The sequence below is a fragment of the Antechinus flavipes genome, chromosome 3 (genome assembly GCF_016432865.1).
Source record: "Antechinus flavipes isolate AdamAnt ecotype Samford, QLD, Australia chromosome 3, AdamAnt_v2, whole genome shotgun sequence".
NCBI lineage: Eukaryota > Metazoa > Chordata > Mammalia > Dasyuromorphia > Dasyuridae > Antechinus > Antechinus flavipes.
The window spans coordinates 459,964,745-459,986,048 of NC_067400.1; the positions used below are offsets into that span (position 1 = coordinate 459,964,745).

Genomic DNA, 21,304 nt, shown 5'->3' on the forward strand with positions numbered 1-21,304 from the left:
GGCAAAAGTATCAGAATAATTTTGGACACAAAACGCTGCCTTCGAGTTGGTACATTCAGCTTATGATGGTGGTGTTCCAAAAGAGGAAATTTGATTTTTAGGAGGAAAGAAGACCCTCAGCTGGATAGAGAGAGCATGAGAAAGATATTTTGTTAAATATTCTTCATTCTCTCCCAAACATATGCTATGAAGGATGTTCTTAATGTCTCTAGGATACTTTGTATATTTAACCTAGTGATGTTTGGAAGCATATATTTCATTTGGTAGTATTTGTGAGCTACATTATACTTGTTTTGCATCAGCAGAATACCATTTGCAGTGTGGAAAGATGCCCACATGCTAGAAATTGGCTTCCATGCTTTTTTTTCCTGAGGAGAATTTTGTAGCAGTGGTGGCTGCTGCTGCTGCTCCTCAGCCTTTTCAGCTCTGACTCTCCCTTCCGACCCCATTTGATGTTTTCCTGGCAGAGAAACTAGAGCAGTTTCCCTTTTCTTCTCCAACTCATTTTACAGATAAGGAAACTGAGGTAACAGGGTGAAGAGATTCAACCAGGGTCACATAGCTAGTGAGTGTCTGAGGTTTGATTTGAACTCAGGACCATGAGTCTTCCTGTAGTCTAGGCCCAGTACTCTGGAGTGCCATGGAAGTCACATACAGCACATGCATGTAACATTTACAATGCTTGTTCCCTCATAATTAACTTCAAACCTCACCAGGCCAGTAGGACATTTTGCTGCAACATACAGAATTAATATTATGGGAATTGGATTATTAGTTATAAAAATGGGCTGGTTCAGATAAAATGTAGTTGAATATTGTGAAAATCACCTTCTGCTTCTGTGGATTTCAGAGTCATAGAGCCAGGTTCTGACTTTCTTTCAACTTGAAAACTTTACTACTGACTCAATCAGCCCCAGAGCCTTTTGAGCAAGAAGGGTAATAAGCCTCTTGTTTCTTATCTTTACAATAATAAATGGCTGCTACTGGCAGCGTTCATTCTACTTTCAGTCCTTTGAGGCTTGGGAAGGAAAGACAAGAAACATAAAATTCTGTGAAATTTGAGATATTCACCAGCCTTGAGATCAAAAGTCATCTAGAAGAAGCCCCATAAGCAAAGAAGCTGTCCTTTTTACTTTTATTTTTAAAAAATGCAGCAGTTCCCTACCTCCAGCCCACTTTAGGAACACAAATATACTCTTTCTGCATCTAATAACTGGACTAATCTATTCCTCAGTGCACAGAATAGATACTAGAGCCTGAATTTAGTTTTATGTTACATTTTCACATTTCATAACTTGTTGTTTTTTTTAAATCACTTGTGAGGAACAAAGGCTAGAGTAAGAACTTGGATGTTAGCTTACTCTAGAAAAAAAGTCACAATATAAATAATTCTAGTTAAGAGAAAGAGACTTTCTCTTCATATTCTTCTATTTCCCCACCTCCTTTCTTTTCTGTGTGGTAGACTCTACAACAATAAGCCTTTCTACCTTCTGCTTCTTGGAGGGGGAGGGGAGGATGATTCAGCTGAGCCTATCAGAGTAAACTTAGAGAATGGAGGCGATGCTTCTTGGGGAGCAGTGAACATGACTCCCATGGAAATTTTTAAGAAAATAGTTGCCAGAAATTGTGTAAGTGCTGTTTAGAGCAAGGGAAATGGACCAGATGACCTGTCAGAACCTCTCATTTCTCTGTTTATGACTTATGAATGAGTCCAAATCTTTACAACTGTGGATTTATTTCATATGTGCGTAACTTCCCCCTTGGAGATTGTAAGGATCAAAGGATTTTGAGCTGGAGGGGAAGTGAGAGTTAGTTCTCCTAGTCCAGGGCTTCTTAAACTTTTTTCTACTCACAACTCTTTTTCACCCGAGAAATTTCATGTGACCTCAGGTATATAAAGTAAGTATCCCAATCAAACATTTACTGATTTAAAAAAAAAAATCATGCTTTCACAACTCCCACATTCATGTATGAGACCTTATATGGGGTCACAAGCCACAAATTAAGACACTGGGGTCTAGTCATACCATCTCATTTTGCAGAGAGGTAAAGTTTTAGAAAGATTGTAAGTTTTCCAAAGTTAAAAGTAGCAAAGCTGAAATTTGAATCCAGTTCTTGTAACTCCAAATTCATTGCTCTTTCTATCATACCATGAAAAGATTAATGACTCTGCCTGAGTCCACCCACGCTTCTAAGCCAGCTATTGAGTAAGATACCACATTAGTCTCCCATAGTTTACAGATGTAGTTCTGGAATGGCTATTAAATTAGGATCACCACAGAATGACTGAGATTACTCAGTTTTGAAGGGTGCAGATTTGTGATTTTTTCATTATATGTGCCCTACAATGAAAAAATCCCCTCTATTCACCCAGATTAGCAACTGTTCTGCAATTTATAGACTTAGAGGGTTATTATCATAACCTTTGAAAAATTAAATGATGTCGCAGTCTCAAGCCAGTATGTCAGAGATGGGTTTGGAACTCAAGTTTTTCGGACTCTTAAGATGGATCTCCTGTCCACTATGCTGGGTGAACTCTCCTTGTAGACAATAGAAGTATTTAAAAGATAGCATGGTATAAAAAAGGGGTGGGGGTATGTTACTGAGATCCTGCTTCCAATAACCCATCTCCTTTTATATTCCTGCTCATTCATCTCCTCTCATTCCTCTTCCAGGACTTCCAGAACTGATTCTGTGAATGCCTTTAATCCATTTACAAGCTCAGAGGGGAATACTTTTCTAACTTTAAAAGCCAGTGCTATCAACTCTCTAAAACTCTCCAGAGTTTTTTATTGCCAACATTGACATTACTAACCTACAAATAATCACCCTATTGGCCCTTTTCTTATATAGAAAGTTTGAGAATCCATTGATTAAGATCACTTTCTTTTGAAGGAATATAACTTTCTCAAAAAGGATGATGCAAGCAAATTTGCAAGAGAAGCTTTTGGAGATTGAACCATGGTGGCTGACAGTTAGAAACAAAGGAGTTAGTCAAAAAAAAGCTGGGTGCAGGTGTATGGATAGTGAAATTGTAGCACTGCCTACAAAGTTAATGGGAATCCATCACAAGTTAATGACCCAGAAAGCAAAGTCAAAATGCTTAAGTGTCCAGCCTGTGACAGTCACTCCAGCACCAGGGAGGGTGTCAGCCTGGACACCTGTTCCACAGCTATTGCTATCACCTAAAAGTGACTTTTGTGGCAGCTCTGCCGGGAAAGACTTTTAAGACACAGCGATTCAGCACCTGTGAGTGGGAGAAAGCTAAGGTGTCAGTGAGCTGGGAAAGAGTCCTGCAGGCGATGAAAAAAGCAGTTATACATTTATTTTCCTCAGCTCTTGGCTCAGCCCGAATTCTGTGATAGTGGGGCCTTTTATGACAACTCCAAGTTGTTGAGACCTGTGTCTATTTTATGTTTGCTGTACATTCAGTCGCAGGAAGGTATGGGCTGGCAGGCCTGGCGCCCACAAATCATCTTGCCAGAGGGCTTTTTTTTTTTTTTTAATAACTCCGAGTAGTATTTGACTGCCCATATTGCATTACTTCACATGAGATGATGGGAAAACAAATAATTTCAAATATTTGTGGTGCTGTTACTGGACTCTGGAATTTTTTCAGGAACATAAATAGGGTCGTCTGCTTTAGGGAGGAGAAAATTATGGGAACGGCAAAAGGCATCATCTGTTCTACTCCAGGACCCAAGCTGGGTGTTAGATCTGGGACATCTGCTGCTTGCAGAAAGAGGCTGAAACAACAGCTAATTCATAAGTAGCCTTATCTGTGCGTGTGTAGGACAACAAGCAGACACGTCTGGGGGTGTCCAGGTGAGACTGTGTCCATGACTCGGAGCCAGGGAGCCAGTGCCTGGAGCTCTCACCTGCACCCACCTTAAGCTGCTCCTCTGGGTGAGCTTGCCCTTGCCATCCGCCCGGCTGTTGAGTTCCGCCCGGACACAGGGGTCAGGCTCGCCAGCCACCTCCAAAGCTCATTAACGTTAATTAGTGCTCAGTAGGTTAATTGGTGGTGAAGCTCATCTTTTTTTAATTACTGGAGCAAATGAGCCCGAGGGATGCTGTGGCCAACTTTGAATTATTCTCTTTGTTTGGATGGTTCTCATTTGAATTTGTAAAGACAGATGTTTGTTGTCCAGACCTAAGGCCTGTTTGTTTTGGTGGGGGAGGGGAGAAAGGGAGACTTAAGGGAATGAGGAGGAAAGAGGGACCTTATGGAACCTAGAAAAAAAAGTGAATTATTTTCCCACCTTTAAGTTCATGGAAAAATAAAAATTCACCTTTAATTTAAATTTTCTTAAGCTTAACTGGGAAACATACAAGTAATTTGCCATCTGGACAGGTAGCATTCAAAAATCAGTGGTTTGTGTTATTTTGTTTTATTTTTTCTTAGCAAAAAAAATATACAGTCATTTAGCTCATTTTTTGCCTATGCATATTCAGTGCACTGTCTAATTTAATTTTCAATGCTTCCTGTGATGAAACTTCTGCCACTTCCCTTGGGAGTTTCCCCCATGGCTTAGACATATGCCCCTATGTTTGACTTAACTTTTCTTTTGCTCAATTCTACAATAGTAATTGGTTATAATAATCACATTTCTAACAATAACAATAATAATTGCTAGTATGCATTAAGTGCCTACTGTGTATCAGACATTGTCCTAAGCCCTTTTACCAATATTTTCTCATTTGATCCTCTCAGTAACCACGGTGCTCTCATTATCCCCATTTTACATGAAATGAAACTGAGGCAAACAGGTTAAATGTCTTTCTCAGGGTCGTAGATTGTGCAATTGTGGCCAGATTGAAAATCAAGTCTTCTGGACTCCAGACCCAAGGCTTTATCCATCCCAATACCTCTTCTTGACATCTTATGTAAGTGATGTAATGAAAAGGAACACTAAATTTCAAATCAGAAACCTAGATTCCCCAACCAATGCTTGCTGCTGTAATGCATTCTAATAACATTCTAATAATAAGTGCCTTTAGCACTCTGAAACTCAGGTTCTCTATCTCTAAAATGGAGGCAGATGGCACTAAAGGCCTAAGCAACATCATTGGGAGGAAAATGCTTTCCAAACTATAATGTAGCACAGGGATGTGAGCCATCCCTGGTTGGGGATGTTCTTGAGTATTTGTCATCCAACACCTTCTAACCTTCTCTTATCATAAAGAACTCAGAATACATAGTTAAGACTTCTAAGTAATCTACAGAACTTTGGGGCTCTTTGTTTCTCCAACATGATCCATATTCTCCAGCATATTTTTTGCACTGGAGTCCCTATAAAAGAAAGGCTGGAAAACCTTTACCAGATCCTTCATGTGCTGATGGGGACACATAAGCTGAAATTACCACATGTTGTTGTTTGTTGTTGCTGTTGCTTAGTCATGTTGTACTCTCTGTGGTCCCGTTTGGGGTTTGCTTGCCAGAAGAATTGGACTAGTTTGCTCTTTCCTTCTCCAGCTCATTTTACAGAGAAGGAAACTGAGACAAACAGGGTTAAGTGACTTGCTCAACACCACACAGCCTATAAGTGGCTACATTTGAACACAGGTCTTGACTCCAGTTCCTACTCCTCCTCACACAGCATCCCCTAACTGCCTAATTAGCTCCCCAAGCATGCAGAATTCAAGCCCAACCATTGTTGGCTGCCTGAGCCTGGCAGGGAGGCTTCATTATGAACAGGCCCTGCATCTTCTAGGAGCTAACTTGTTCCCTGCAGGACTCCTAGAGATCTGAAAGGTAGATGGAACCCTTTAATCCCTGTATTGGGAGGACAATTCCTCAATAGTAGCTCATTTTAATTCCATAAAGATATGTGTGTCTAACCGCTGAATATGGAGGTTCTACTCTGACAAAGTTGACCCACAGCTGGTGGTCTCTTTCAGTCCTTTATCTCTGGTATCTGTAGTACTATAAAAATAGCTATTCATTGTATCTGAAACTCTTATTATTGTTTGCTTAGAGGAGGCACAATTCCCCATGCCCTTAAAAAATATTTGTAAGTTAAGGTTCTTTGGGTGGTCCTTTCCCTTCTCTTGGTCACTATACCTCTGGAGGAAAAAAGCCACCTTTCTTTTTGTTCTGGAGGACCAAATGTGGTCATAGAGTTTATAGTGGGCCAGCCTAACAGAAATGAAAGTCTCTTCATTCTCTCTGTCTGCATAGTTTGTTGTCCACCTGTCAATTTTACTTTATTTACTTTGTTGTTTATTCTTAAGATCATTGTTATACTTATCTTGGCCACAACAAGCAAATCACTGAAGAGGAATAAATGTCATTCCTACCATTACAAGCCTTTTTTGAGTTCTATATCAGTGGTTCTCAAACTTTTATTTTCAAATATTTATGCTAAATTATTGAGATTCAAAGAGTTTTTGTTTTGTGGGTTATATTTATAGATATTTACCATGTTAGAAATAAAAGTTATACTTTTTAACTTGTAGACCTTATGAAACCCCCAGGACTCTCTGGACCATACTTTGAGGACCACTGTTCTACATGACTATCATTTAGCAGGATCCTTCTGAAATTCATGAAAGGCATAAGAAATGTGCATGGGTCCAAGTTAGAAAATAAATTCTGTTCATTCCTAGGTTGTTTCTGCAATCCTTCATCTGTAAAATGGTAATGATATCAATCCCCTCACAAAGTTATAGGGATCAAATAAGATAATGTTCTGCAAGCATAAAAGCAGCATATGTACGTATGAGCATTTATTATGTCAAAGCTGGAACTCTTGTTCTAGTGTTGCTTGCCCTTCATTCTTGATAAGGACCATCATATCAAGGAGGTGATGCTGAGATATACAAGTGAATTGGATTTAAATGAGTGAGTGTGCAAGGTCACCTGCCTCTCTTTGATGTAGATTGGATGAGAAGGCCTCAGAGATCCCTCTGAACTTTGACATTTTGTGATATTCATTCATGTAATGGAAGCCAGAAATAATGGGAGATAGCCTAAGAGTTCACTGATACCCACAAAATGCAACAAGATCTTGACAAGAGGAAAGCCTCCACCATATTGGGCAGATCCTTGGTGGAAGATCCTTGGAAGATCTTTAATTGGAATTTCACAGGATGAAGAGACACGGATGGATTGGGTTCAACACTGATTTAAGTCTGATTCCATCTCAGATTCAAAGAAGTTTAGATTAAAACCCTAAATTTCTTTAGAAGTGTGGATTTAAGCATTCTAAGTCCCTTGTCTCCTTTCTGCTATTTCTGCAGCATCCTTTACCCCCAACTCAATCTAACAAGGTTAAAGCCCTCATTGTACAATATATCAAAGGTACTTGCTCTATGTGTAAAATTGCATCTTAGCTAGAATAGCCTTTCTTATAGATATCCTAAGTCCTAGCAGTCCTCCTAAGGCTAGGACTTTTTTTCCCTTCACCAAAAGCAACTTTCCCCCAACAATAGTTTATGCCACAGTCTCCTGTTGCTACCTCCAGAATAAGATGTAGCTTACTCTTTTTCCCAAATATAGGAAGAGAAGCTGTGGCTCTGAGGAAAAAGGTAAGGAATAATACCATGCTTATGTTCTCTCAACTCATAGATTCATGATTTAGACCTGGAAGGGCCTTAAGAGTGTAGACTCCAACCCCCTCATTTTAAAGATGAGGAAACCAAGGCATGAGAAGTTCTTTGACCACAGAGTCACAAAGCTCATAAAGGCTAAAATCATTTCATTATAGATATTTATTATGTTTGAAATAAAATTAGAATAAAATTTAAAAATAGAAATAAAAAATAAATTTTAATTTATAGACCCTCTGAAACCCCAGGACTCTCTGAACTATACTTTGAGAACCACTGTTCTATGTGACTATCAATTAGCAGGATCCTTCTGAAACTCAGAAGTTTTCAAATTCAGATCATCCTGACTCCCAAGTCCAACTCCCTATTCCTTTTCCCTGCATTTTCATCACTTGCTACAGATAATGTTCCACTGACCCAACCACTCCTTTTTTTATAGCAGTCTAACATAGATTGTCTCTGGACCATCACCATTGTGTTTTTTAAATGTCTTCTTCCCTTGAGATTCTGGTTTCCCACTTTATTCCTTTTTTACTGTCCCCATGCCCATCGCCACACTATTGCATCTCTCAGTCACTCACTCCTTGTTCTGATGTCATCTTCTTTTCTTGATAATCTTAGGACTGGGGCCTGACCTTTTCACAACCATCAGGCTTTCAGTCCCATGGCTTCCCTGCTTTGAGAGGAACCTCACTACCTAGGAGGCTGTGGTTTCCATATGCACTGGGGCTGTCATTCAAATTCTACCTTGCCTGCTCAGCTAATGAGGTCAGAAACAGAGCTGCCTGTAATAGACTGATTTTCCCTTGGGTAATGTGCCTCCAGGAGAGATGTATTTGAGTTTCTTCCCACCCACCCCTCTTAAATGCAATAGTTAGATCGCATTTATTAGCACCATTTCGAAAGGGAAAAATAGTACAGCAACATAACTAGAAAAAGAATTCATAGAGACCAACTAGGTTAGATTATTGGTTTTTCTTTAACCCAGAAAGAGACAGTATGGTACTACTTTTCAGCAGCAACTATCTGTAGAAATCTCTGCTAGATTGCTGTCTCAGGGGAAGTAAGTGACAGGACAGCATGGTCCCTTGAGGTTAACCTTGTATTCCTTTATGATTTACCTTCCTACCAGGTATCCCCCCATACACTTACCTATATCCATGATTGATTTAAGTTGCATGCTATTAGGTCAAATGGATATCTCATTGCATTAGTGGGTATATCGACTTCATTCTTCAAATCCATCCAAAGCAAGAACAGGCCTTGTGTGGCTCTCCCTTGAGATTTGTTCTCAACCCTCTGCAGCTCATTACTTCTTCTATCAACCTTTCTTAATTTAAGGATATACAAATCTACCGCTTTTTTTAAGGTGGAAATTTTTCTTGCATCCTTGGATATATTCTTAAGAATTCCTGACTTTCCCTCTCATATACTTTGCCTGAAAATATTGAGGTAACATCTTGAAAAATTCATTCTTTATTAAACTTACCTCTTGCTTCTTAAAGAAGGCTACAATAAACACAGGGTAACAATAAACAGAGGGTAATTATGATCAAAATGTGGAGAGGAAAATTTTGTTTCTTTAACTCCTAAAAGTGACATATAGGCTTAATACATATTCTGGTCTTCATGCTACCGTGGGGAAAGAGTAATGATTCTGGAACTAGAGGGCTTGAGTTCAAATTCCATCATTAATATTTATTACTTGTGTGACTTTGAGCAAGATTCTTAGCTTCCCTGGACCTTAGCATCCTCTCTTGTAAACAGAAGGAATTGAACTAGGTTATTCCTTTGCAGCTCTATATCTATAATTCTATGGTCCCATGACTTTTTAAAAAACAATGGATTTCAAAGAGAATAACTTAAGCTCTTTCTAAAAATTAGTATGGTCATAGTGCTGTGGAAAAAGATGGGTTAAGTGATATTAGATCAGATGACTTTAGAAATGAATGAGCAATAGTACTCAAAAATTAATGAACGATGAGTCAATGCTAGTCTGAAGGGAGATCTCTAGATCAAATGTCAAAAAGTTCTATTAGTCTATCAATAACTTGAGTAAAGGTGTAGATAACAAACCTATCACAATTGCAGAGTTGAGAGAGAGTTGATAGACTGGATCTGCAGATAATGTTAATAGCACTGAGATTCTAATGAGGTATCAGAAGGATAGAACAATGGACCATATCTATTTAGGAAAAAAAAATGCAACAGCAGGAAGTTTAAAGTAAAACTCAGTTTAAAAATTAATTGCCTAAGCATAGAATTGGAAAAGAAGCAGCTAGACAATGGCATGACAAAGACTTGTAAATTTTTATGTCATGTAAGTTCCACTAAAGTTAGGTAATTAAATAAAATAATAAAGCAGATAAGAAGCTAATGAAAAATATCTTGGGCTGTATTGACTGAAGGATCACATACAGAAAAGGGATGGGATAGTCCCCCCATAACCCTATGAGACCATATTTAGAACATTATAATCTCTCCTAGACACTCAATTTTAAGGACGTTAAATTGACATTTCTGATTTAGGCCACTCCTTTTTTCCTAGCTACTAAAGGATACAGTGAGGTGCCTCTGTGGAGTATCACTCTCCAGAAGCCTTGAAAAACAGAATCAGTTTGGTTTTTCACACTTGGGGTTCCTTAGAACTAGAAGGTCCTGTTTGAAATGAAGGACATGTCAGGCTAAATGACTTCTTGGGGAATTCCTTCCAAGCCATCTGATTCCCAGTCTCCATCAGTTAATTGAGAAATACAAGTGGTGGTGGTGGTGGTGGTGGTGTGTGTGTGTGTGTGTGTGTGTGTGTGTGTGTGTGTGTGAGAGAGAGAGAGAGAGAGAGAGAGAGAGAGAGAGAGAGAGAGAGAGAGAGAAGAAGAAGAAGAAGATGGAGGAGGAGAAGGAGGAGGAGGGAGAGAGAAAGAGAGAGGGAGGGAGACAGACAGGAGAAAAGAAAAAAAGACAGAGAGAAGGAAAGAGAAAGAGAGAGAATGTATGTGTGTGTTTGCATTCCTATTGATGCTTCAGCTGTGATTTCTGACAGAGAAGAATGGCTACTGAACAAAAATCCTAAAGTACAGTTGTAATTATTCCATCATCCTCAGCAGGTTTGCTCACTGCAAATTATGCTTTGACTTCCTAAAGGCAGCTTGCTAACAGAAGTCACTCTGTTTCCTCTTCTGTAAAAGGAGGTTTTTGGTAAATTGGATTAGAATTATCCCTTAGGTCCCTCCAAGTTAAAAAAATATATATGATGTCACCACAACACTTCTGTCATCTTCCTTCTATAAAAGGAATTTTTGAGAATGAAAGCACATTGCTACCCCTAGGCCAGAACTTCTTTAACTTTTTCTACTCATGACCCCTTTTCACCTGAGAAATGTTTATGTGACACACATAGGTATATAAAACAGAAATACAAATCAGCCATTTACTAATAATAAATCATAATTTCACGACCCCACATTCAATTTTGTGTGAGGTTGAGAATCACAGTTTAGGAAGTTTTGCCCTAGACCATCTCAAATGAACTAGAAATGGAAAAAGGCATAACAATACTGAGCTTAGCACCTAATTAGCAAGAATACTTTATTTTAAAACTATACACAGAAGCCACTTACCTCCCCAATTAAAAGGCAAATCAGAGACAAACCACATGATTCCGTCATCACTAAGGTACACTGACACAAATGTCCTTTAGATATGGAATACTTTATTTGAACAAAATCAATTTCTATCTTTGAAGCATAGGAGAAATTCTCTGCTTCAGTGGATGATGCATAATAGGTATCCCCAGACAGATTATACCTATTGATGACAGTGAAAACGGGGAAAGTCTGTGCCTCTGACATAGTATAGTCTTGGTTATATACTTTGAGAGCCTTCCCCTATATTCAATAGAACATAAGCTCCTTGAGACAAGAAATTGTTTCATTTTGTCTTTGTCTTGCCAGTATGCAGCACATAGTAGGAAGTCACTGAATGTTTTAATGTTTTATGTTTCTGAATGTTTTATTGGAATGTTCTCCATCTTTATAAATCACATTTCTAAACCCCTATTCCTTCAGATTGAATGGGGAAAGAAAACGAAGCAAAAATATACAATTTAGTAACCAAATATAACAGTATATTCTATCCTGGAATTCCCCACATCTCTGCCAGGAAGGGGATTTGTTCCTTACCTAGTCTTCAGGGCCACCATTGAATTTTTCAATCACTTATAATGATCTTCTTCTTTATGTTGCCGTAGTCATATGTATTATTCTCTTAGCTCTGCATATACACTATTCATGTGTTTTTTTGAATAGCAATTAATATTCATTTCTTGCTGCACAATAGCATCCCACTATATAGTTCTATATTATCTTTTTTTTTTTTTTTTTTTTGCTGAGGCAATTGGGGTTAAGTGACCTGCCCAGGGTCACACAGCCAGGACACTTCAGGGCTGGTGCTCTATCCACTGCACCACCTAGCTGCCCCCATACTATCATTTCTGCAGCCATTTCCCAATCATTAGCATTTTGGTGACTCAGTGGATTGAGTCAAAAAAGTTCTGAGTTCTAATCCAGCCTGTAATACTTACTAGCTGTGATCTTTGGCAAGTTATTTAATACATGTTTCCCTCAATTTCCTCACTTATAAAATAGGGATGATAATGACCCTGACCCCTTAGTTGTGAGGATCAAATATTTGTAAATATTAGTTGTATTTTTTGGGTAATATTTGTAAAAAGCACTTAGCCTGGTGCCTGGTACACATTAGATGCCGTGTAAATGCTATCATGACAGACAGTTTGTTCCCAGTTCCTTGTTTGCTCTGTCCTGGCATCTCTTGAGCCTTTGTTTCTGTATTTGACTTGCTTGGAACATATGCTTGGGATCTCTGGTTAAAAGGTACAGATGGTTTACTCGCTTTTCTTCCATAACTTCAAAGTGAAATATTTAACAATTTTTTCCAAAACCTAAAACCAAAAGCTTCCCTCCCCAAAAATCCACAGTTACTTAAAAAGTCTTAGAAAAAGGTGTTTGTGAGAGATGTTGAGCCTTGGAAAAAACTCCAACTTTGTGCAATTTCATTCTGATGTTTGATCTCCAAGCCCGTGGCATTTTCCAAGCATGGCATGGGGGAGAAAGAAAAATGTGACTGTTCAGAGAAACTAAGTTAAGAGGCATTTGTATGAAGAAAAACAGGGCTAAAGCATCTGTCAGATGATTTGCTACCTGGAAGTAAATGAAATTTTTATGATGCCATAGTACTGGGAGAAGCTTCTGCATGTGAGGGCTCTGCAGATTTGAGCTGTCAGTATGGGGGGAATAGAGAGGGGTGCCTGAGAAGCCCCTCTTCCTCTCCTCTCCTTCCTCTCCTACAAAAGTAGAAGTTAGCCTTTTATCATGGCCTGGTAGGGTGGTGGGGTAGGAGGTAGGATGGTCCAGCACAGCCTTGCATTTAGTCAGGCTCCAACTGCCTCTTGTGAACCCTGGACCTTAGAATATGGACAAGAATATGGATCCGTTCTGTATTCTGTGAAAGGATCTGAGACATTTTGATGCTGGATCAGGCAAGGAGGGTGACAGGAATTTCATAAAACTTTGCATTTCCTGCTGTGGAAGCTGCTGGTGACTGCATGGGGACAGGCAAGCGTGAACACAATAGCTCCTCGTTTATCTGAGGGTCACTGTGGTCAAGGGCAGGTGCTCGGAGGGGTCCGCTGAGATTAATTTGGCCAGTGGAAAAAGGAAGGAAAAAAAAGCATTTGAGAGAAAAGGCAAAGCCAGTATGATGGCATAGAGAAAGCATTTTGCCTCATCAGCCCTCAGACATTTTGCTTGGCTCTGCTAAGCCCAGGCTTCTTTTTAATTGGTGTTGAATTAAACATTGTGATCTTATCGAAGATTACAACTACAAAATAGTCTGTTTTGGATCCTAAGTGCGGAGCATACCTCATTTCCTGATCTTGGGAGGCAAGGTAAAATCCCAAAGCCAGACAGAATCTGAGGCATTCTTTAAAAGAAAGAAAGAAAGGGAAGAAAGAAAAAAAAAAGACCCTGACCCAGGAACCACAGCCCAGCTCTTGCAGGTCCTGCTCATTGGGATTCCTAGCTTTAAGAGAAGGGCTAAGGCAGTTCAGAATCCCCAGAGACTGACTGAAGATATTCTCTCCACCAGGGCTAGCGAGAATATAGCCTTTTTGTGTATGATCTATGAGACTCTCTGCCCCTCGAGGCCTGAAAATGTGGTCTGGGGCCCTTTTTAAAATTATTATTATTGAGAACTATGCTGAGAACCTTAATAATCTGTATGAGATGGTTTATGCCTTAAAGGAACTATAACTTTCTTGGGATGAATCCGTTTCCAGTGATTTTAGAAAAAAAACAAAAACAAAACAAAGCAAATAAAAAGCAGTAATCACCAAGCTCCCTCTAGAGCCTTTCCCCCCGATCTGGCTGCTTCCATATCCTTCTCCTCCTCTTGCCTTGACTTTTTGCAATCTGGCTTCTGTTCTCATACCCACTGATATTGACCTCTGTAGTGTCTTCAGTCATTTTTCTTCCTTCCTTCCTTCCTTCCTTCCTTCCTTCCTTCCTTCCTTCCTTCCTTCCTCCTTCCTTCCTTCCTTCCTTCTTTCCTTTCTTTCTTTCTTTCTTTCTTTTCTCTCTTTCTCTCTCTCTCTTTCTCTCCCTCTCTCTCTCTCTCTCTTTTTTGTCTGGGGTCCTTTTACTTGCAAGTGAATGACTCTGCCAAGACTCCCAGAAATTAAGGAATGGGGGCATGCTTAGCCCCTTTATGGGAAGGTTTGATTAAGTATTGAGACAGGAATACCTAGATTTGAATCCTGTCCTTTATATGCCAATATCAGACCTCCCCAGAACTCAGTTTATTCATCTTAAAAATCGAAACAATAGCATCTGCCTCAACAGGGCTGTTGTGAGACCCAAACAAGATCATGAACCACAAATCAACTTAAAAGCACCCTATAAATGTTAGTTGTTGTTAATGACATCCTATAACCTCATTTAGCTATGGGGCTATTTTACAGCCTTTTTGATGCTTTAGTAGCTTAGTAACAGGAGTCATCATGGCGCCCAAAGTCAAGACAACCCCTGGAACAGTTATTTTTGAAATAAGGATGGTACTCTGGTTTCTCTTCAAATAGTACAAAACTTTTGCCTTTTACAAAAATGATGATGATGATGATGACTCTTATCTTTGTGAATTAGACAGAAACTCACTTTGTTTTCAGGTGTTGCATATCTGAACACAAGAAGTGAGTTCTTTAAGAAAGAAATTTTTCTTAAGCCTTTCAAAAGGCAAGCAATAGGAGGTTTGAACTGGTGCTATTTATGACTTTGGTGTTCATAAAAACAAGCTCCCAAGTGGGAATAGCAACTTTAAAAATGGGGAGCAAAAAAAATACACCCTCCCTCCTCTCAAAGGTGTCCTGGGAAGTGGGCAGAAAAGGGCATTTGTAGGACCCATCAATGAAGTGGAAGAGGAAGGCCAGAGCTGTGTGAGCTTTTTAAAGAAAAACGCCCAATGTAGTAACAGATTTCACCGAAGGATTGCATATTTTGTAAATAAGGGGACCACTTGTGAAAGACATTTTTCTTGAGGTGCAGAAACTTGCTTTCCCACCCTCCCCTGTTTTATTTTATAACCTGAAGTTATTCAGCGAGTATCTCTGAGACATACTTAAAAGAGATGGAGAGTGACCTTTGTTTGATTTCCTTACAGCTTGAATGAGCGAGATCACTTGTTAAAGAGACTGGGCAGAAAAACGCCTCCGACTCTCTTCCGTTCTAATTCTATCCAGCAAGGTGTATCACGTAAGTAACTGGCTGAAACCCAAACAGGTAAAGAGAAAGGGGAGGCTTAATTAAGAGAGTAGGGGAAAGGACTGAGCTGCCAACTCAGAGACATAAATTTGGAAGTGGAATTAGTCTAGATGGCTCCAGGCAAGTATAGCTTGAATGTAGGTAATTCCCTGGGACCCAATCAAATGCCTGAATGACAAAATCCTTATATTTAAAATCATGATGTTTTCAAGATCCCTCCATAAGTGACTCAAAAAAGATTTTTTTTTAAGCTAAAATACTTTGTTTTGAATTCTGTTTTTTTTCTTAAAGAAAATTTATAAACTCTGGTTTATATAAATAGAACCATACTTTTGTGATGGTCCAACCTTAAAGTTGTTTAATCCAAGTCCCATTCTTTCTCCTCTGCTTTCCCTTACACTTTCGCACCTTTTTGTTGCTAAGTCTCCTGGCAATGACACCTAAGCTTGGCAGGAGCACACCACATCCTTTGAAGAAGGCCCTTCTGCCAGCACAGCCCCTGGGCCTTGAGGCAGACCTCCCTAGGCCAGGATGCACAGATAATTCTTCTAGGAGAGAATGTTCAAAGAACTGAAGGTTTATCAGAGTCTGAGGTGTGGACTACCTCCAGCTTTTAGAGAGAGGCCTGGAAACCCACAGGAATGTGCCCAAAGAACCAATCTGGAGGCTTCGGAAATCTTGGCAAAGGAGAACAAACCGAGTAGCTTGTTGTATAGACCATTTGTAATGGAAGGACTTTCAAAGTTGCAGCATCAGCACTTCCTGTTTGGTCCATTTAATGTCAAATGACCTTTGCTTTTGCCTTCCTGGACTCTGATCTCCCTGGCTCTCCCACTCCTACCTCCTCCCTGGATGTCCCGATCCTCTGTCCCACCTCCCTTGCCCTCCTGGCTCCCTCCTTGTCCCTCTTTCCTCCCTGCCTTCCTCTCTCCCCTCTTCCTGCTTCCCTCCCTCCATCTTTTGACTTCCCCCCTCCCTAGGGAGGCTGAGGAGGAAATAGCTGGCAGCACAAGAAGGTGAAAATGAATCGGTAAATGGTTGTAAAAATACATCATTGTGTACATAGCACAGACATTGAAAGGATTTGTGTTAACAATCTGAGCTGAATTGTATGTGCTAAGATTCCAAAATACCTTGCAAACCAAAAAAAGACCTTTTTTTTTGGTAACCTTCCTTTCCCCCCTTCATAAATGAATAAAGGCTCAAATGGTCATCCGGAACATACACAGGGTCATACATAACTTAGGATATGTATTTCATGGGAGTAACTAAGTCCGTGCTCTTGGGGAAGAAACCTCATTTCCTAAACATTAATTACTGCAGCACATCTTCTGACTCCAGGGAATGTGAAGGAATATACAACAGGCAATCCAGGAAGCATAGTGAATAGACCTCCAGATGTAAAAATGACTTAATTTTAATAATATTGTTAATGGTAATAATAGCATTTATATAGTACTTTAAGACTTTAAAAGTGCTTTGCATGTTATCTCATTTGATCCTCACAACAACCCTGGGAAGTAAGTGCTATTATTATCCCCGTTTTACAGATGAGGAAATTAAGGCAGAGAAAGATTCTGACTTGCCCAGAGTCCCACAGCTGAGAAGTATCTAAAATGAAATTAGAACTCCATGCACTGGGAGACATAGTTGCCTCTGCAAAATCTTATTTTAAAAAAATTATCATACCTTCAGCAAACATCACCCTGATCAGTCAGCAGCCAACAGTACTGAGGCAAGACTGTCTACCAACCCAAAAAAAAAAAAAAAAAAGACTCAGAAGAGGGTGATTTTTTTAAACAATAAAATATTTTATTTTTAAGGTTTTTTAAATCTTATTTTTACTTCAGTAATTCACCACTCAAAGAAGAGCCAGTTTTTTTGTTTTTTTAAACAGAAATGGTTATCTAGTGATTAATTTTTTCTGGAAATGAAGAGCTTTAAGAAGCTTCTCTTCCTTGTTACTGCCATCAATAGTATAATATAATAAAAATTCACTGGCCTGGGATTCAGGAAATCTTGAATTCTATTCCTGCCTCTAAGTTTTACTCTTCTCTGTGTGAATTAGGTAAAGTTGTTTGAAAACATTTCTGGGTCTTTGTTTCCACATCTGCAAGAAGTTGGGGATCAGTAAGGTCCCTTTCATCTCTAACATTCTGTGGTTATGTGTGACTTTCACCATCCCATCCATTGATAATCCCCTCAGCTTCTTTGTGCCTCAGTTTACCCTGTAGTATTAGGATAAACCATCACTGGATTCCCAGAGCAAGAGCCACAAAAAAACTGCTGATGAAATTTGATCATTAGGACCACCTCCTGTCTTCAGTGATAGAAGTCTGTGTCTTCAATAAGATTTCACCAGAACCCTATTGGATTTTAAAAGTCCACTAGAGAATAGCATTTAAACTTAAATTAATGGGGCTGGGTGTGGGGGAGAGGAGGGGGAGAGGGAGGGAGAAATGATATGATTGATTTCTGGGTCTTATCTCATATCCTGACTAGAGAGAGGTGAAAATAGCTCGGAAATTCTCCCATCTTTCCCTTCCCTATTCCCCTGTTTCTGGTCGTGGTAGATCTTTAGGAAGTATATGCATGAGGAAAGAAAAAGAAAGCTCCAAGCTGGCTCCACTGAGCATATACTCTGGGTCCACATCATTACTTTCAAGGCTGTTATGGCTTCCTGCAAGATTTATGAAAATGGGAAATTAAAAAAAAAAAAGTTTCCCGTGAGCTGAAGCATTTGGATGCAAACAGCAATTAAAAGTTCATTACCCTGTCCCGAATGGAAGAGTCATGCATCTTTGTCATGCTGATGTTGTGGGGGCTGGGCAGGCGGGCTATTAGGTGGCTTTGTCTACCTGTTCTCCCACAGCTGGTCTGGTTCCTACCTGGGGTTCTTGGAGGAAATCAGGCCTTCTGTTCCCAACACAGACACAGCTTCCCTTTCCTCCGGAGAGGCGAGCGGCCAGCCCGTGGGAGCCGGCTGGCTCCCGGCCCTCTGGAAACGCCAGCGGGTGTTTTACATCATGAGAAGCTCGAGGTTGGCTGGCTGCTCCTTGCTTTTCCAAGGCAGTGACCTCTGCAGCCTTTGTCTGCCCGGTGGCCTGGACGTGTTGGGTAGGAAGAAAAATCCTCCTCCTGGCCACACACCTCCCCCGGCTGCAGGACTGAGCAACCCCCTTGGAATGCCTGTGGGAAGCGCCAGCCCTCGAGGGAAGGGCCCACAATCCCCAGGCCCGCAGACCCTGCAAGCGCCACACACCCAGTGGGCATCCTGGGCCTGGGCAGGAACACAGGCCGGCCTTTCTCAGACTAGACAACATAGTGTGCTAACACGAAAAGCACAGGTTTGGAGCCGGAAAGGACTCCAGAGATCAAGTCGGCGGATTGTCTTCTTCCACAGAGGAGGCCCAGAGAGGCAAAATTACTTGTCCCTAGTCAACAGCTAGGATCTCAAACAGGAAGGGGCCTTCCATGTCCTACAAACCAACTCACACTTAACAGATGAGGAAACCAAGGTCACACGGGTAGCAATTAGCAGATTGAAGTCCTGGTGACTCCAACTCCAGAGCTCTTTCCTCCATCCCCCATATTGCTTCTACACAAAAACCATTGATTCTTTCAAGTCAGTGTTCATTTTTATGCCCATCCAAGTTCTTCTGATGAAAACTCTTTTCTTTTTTTTAAAAAAAGAAAATAAATAAATAAATAAATAAAAGGGCAGCTGTGTTTCCATGGTTGGCCAGTGGTTTGCACAGCCACCTTTCTTTGGCCACCGACAGTGAGGGATCCTGGCTAGGAGAACTGAGGCTTGGGAAATCTGCCACTAGTTGACCATCAGTTCAAGTCATCCATTTCTCTCTCCTTGCACTGACAGATATATAGGATTTACTCACTCATACACATATACCTCCTTCAAAATTTTGCAAAGGAAATGTGCAGTTTATTTCCCCAGTATAGTCCCTTCCTTTTCTCTTTCTGACTTGCTACTGGCCATCCCTCCATAAACACACACACACACACACACACACACACACACCCCTCCACAGTAGATGGATTGTGTACAATGAAATGCATACAACTTATTTCCCAATAAATCACTACTACTACTGAGTGATGGGAACAAGTAGCTCTTAAGATACTGCCCTCTTTGCCCAGTGTTTCCCAGTTCAAATAATCAATAAAACAAAATCTTGCATTTATTCTGAATAAACAAGGGTTTGAGGAAGAGGGTCTGCTGGCTGAGCACCGGGGGCATTAGCAAAGACCTGCAGCGACCCTTCCAGGTCTAGTTGGAGATGTGAGACCAGAGCCCACCTGAGAATAAGGATGATGAGAGTTCACATTTACCTAAGGCTTCCTAACTTCACAAGGACACAAAGCTGGAGAAGAAGAGTCATTCTCTAGTCATACTAAAAGCTGAACTGAGTACTGAGGGGGACAAAAAGAGTTTGATCAGTGATGAGTCTGCCTACTGAAGGAAAGCTCAGAATAACCCCAAAAGGCTGGACTGCTTCCTTCCAAAGAGCCCGTGCTGTGGAACTCATGTTCAATTTGCTTTTTGGCCAAGTCACATCCTTTCCGGCTCTTGGCTTCCTCGTGTATGAAATGAATGGGTCAACCCAGGGATCTTCATGGTCCCTCCCAGAAGTAACATCCTATAACTCTGCTTCACAGGAGCTAGTTTTTTATGTCCCTTTTCTTAGAGAAGAAAAAAAGGTACACAAAGAAGAGAATTATTTACCAGAAGACACCCAGAGAATGTTAGCCTTCATTGTGTCCCGGAATTGCTGACTCTTGAACATTGCAAGAAACCATCAGATGTTTACTAGAAATGCTGTTTTTAAAAAATGCCCAAGAAGTCCAAACGTAAAGGATTGCTTTCTGATTACCTACCTTGGGAAGTGGTATTACTCATTAGTTTTAGCTTTGAAAATTGCAGAGGAAAGGCTTCTTACTTGGACTGAAGTAAAGACTCTATACAAAGAGCACCTTGTTCTGAGCAGGGAACCTGAGGTGTGGTTTGAAAGGTTAGCCTGGAGGGGAAAAGGAGGTTTGGAGCAGCCCAGCTCTAGCTGGGAGAGGGAAGTTTTCATTGTCCAGGTTGTTGATTGAAAATGTCGATGGTGTCCATTCCTTAGGCAACACCAAGAAAATATAAAAGCTTCTGGGAAAACTGAGAAGAGGGAAAGTAGTTTCTGGGCCTGGAGGTCCAGCAGCTAGCACAAAAGGCTTAAAGCATTCGGAATCAAAGCTAAGCTTATAAAACCACCTTTTGTGGAAGCTAATTGTAAAAGATTTCAGATAAACTTTTTTTTTCCCCCGGTGTGAGCTAAGGGGAGAAACAGACACACGATCATCCCACAAACTGGACTCATTTTGACCGAGGAGGTCAGTGGCATTTCCAGGCACAGATCAAGGGAAGAACCCTAGGCTCACATATCCAATTACTGAGGAGTTCCCTACTTATTAAAAGAGTTTCCAAAAACTATTCCTTACCTCATTCTCTCACTGTTTTTTTTCTTTAGTCACTCAATCAGCAAACATTTATTAAGAACCTACTCTGTGCCAAGTGCTGGGGATCCAAAGAAAGGAAAAAGGCAGTTGCTGTTTGTGTTCTAATGGAGGGGGGCAGCCAGGTCTAGACAAACTATATTCAGCTAAATTGGAACTAATCCACAGAAGCAAGGTGGTAGACTTAAGAGGGATCAGGAAGGGCTTCTGGAAGGACCCCAGGAAAGAGAGAGGGGAAGGGAGAATCTTCTAGAAATGGGGGAATAGCCAGAGAAAATGTATAAAGTTCAGAGATGGAATAATAGCAAGAAGACCAGTAGATTGTGTGAGTGGGCCATGGGGAGAGGCTGGAGAAAGATGTAAAAAGACTGGGAAGGCTAAACTTTGAACACCAACAGAGGAGTTTTATA

At 40.4% G+C, this 21,304-nt stretch overlaps 1 protein-coding gene across 4 annotated transcripts in view; it reads left to right on the forward strand.

Moving 5' to 3' along the window:
- The window catches only part of ATP8A2 (ATPase phospholipid transporting 8A2), a 769,397-nt gene that overhangs the window by 740,477 nt on the left and 7,616 nt on the right, over nt 1-21,304 (forward strand). For all 4 annotated transcript variants that reach the window (XM_051986556.1, XM_051986559.1, XM_051986558.1 and 1 more), the window contains one exon: nt 15,280-15,371. In XM_051986556.1, the coding sequence (XP_051842516.1) occupies nt 15,280-15,371 (92 nt within the window). The remainder of the gene's footprint in view (nt 1-15,279; nt 15,372-21,304) is intronic.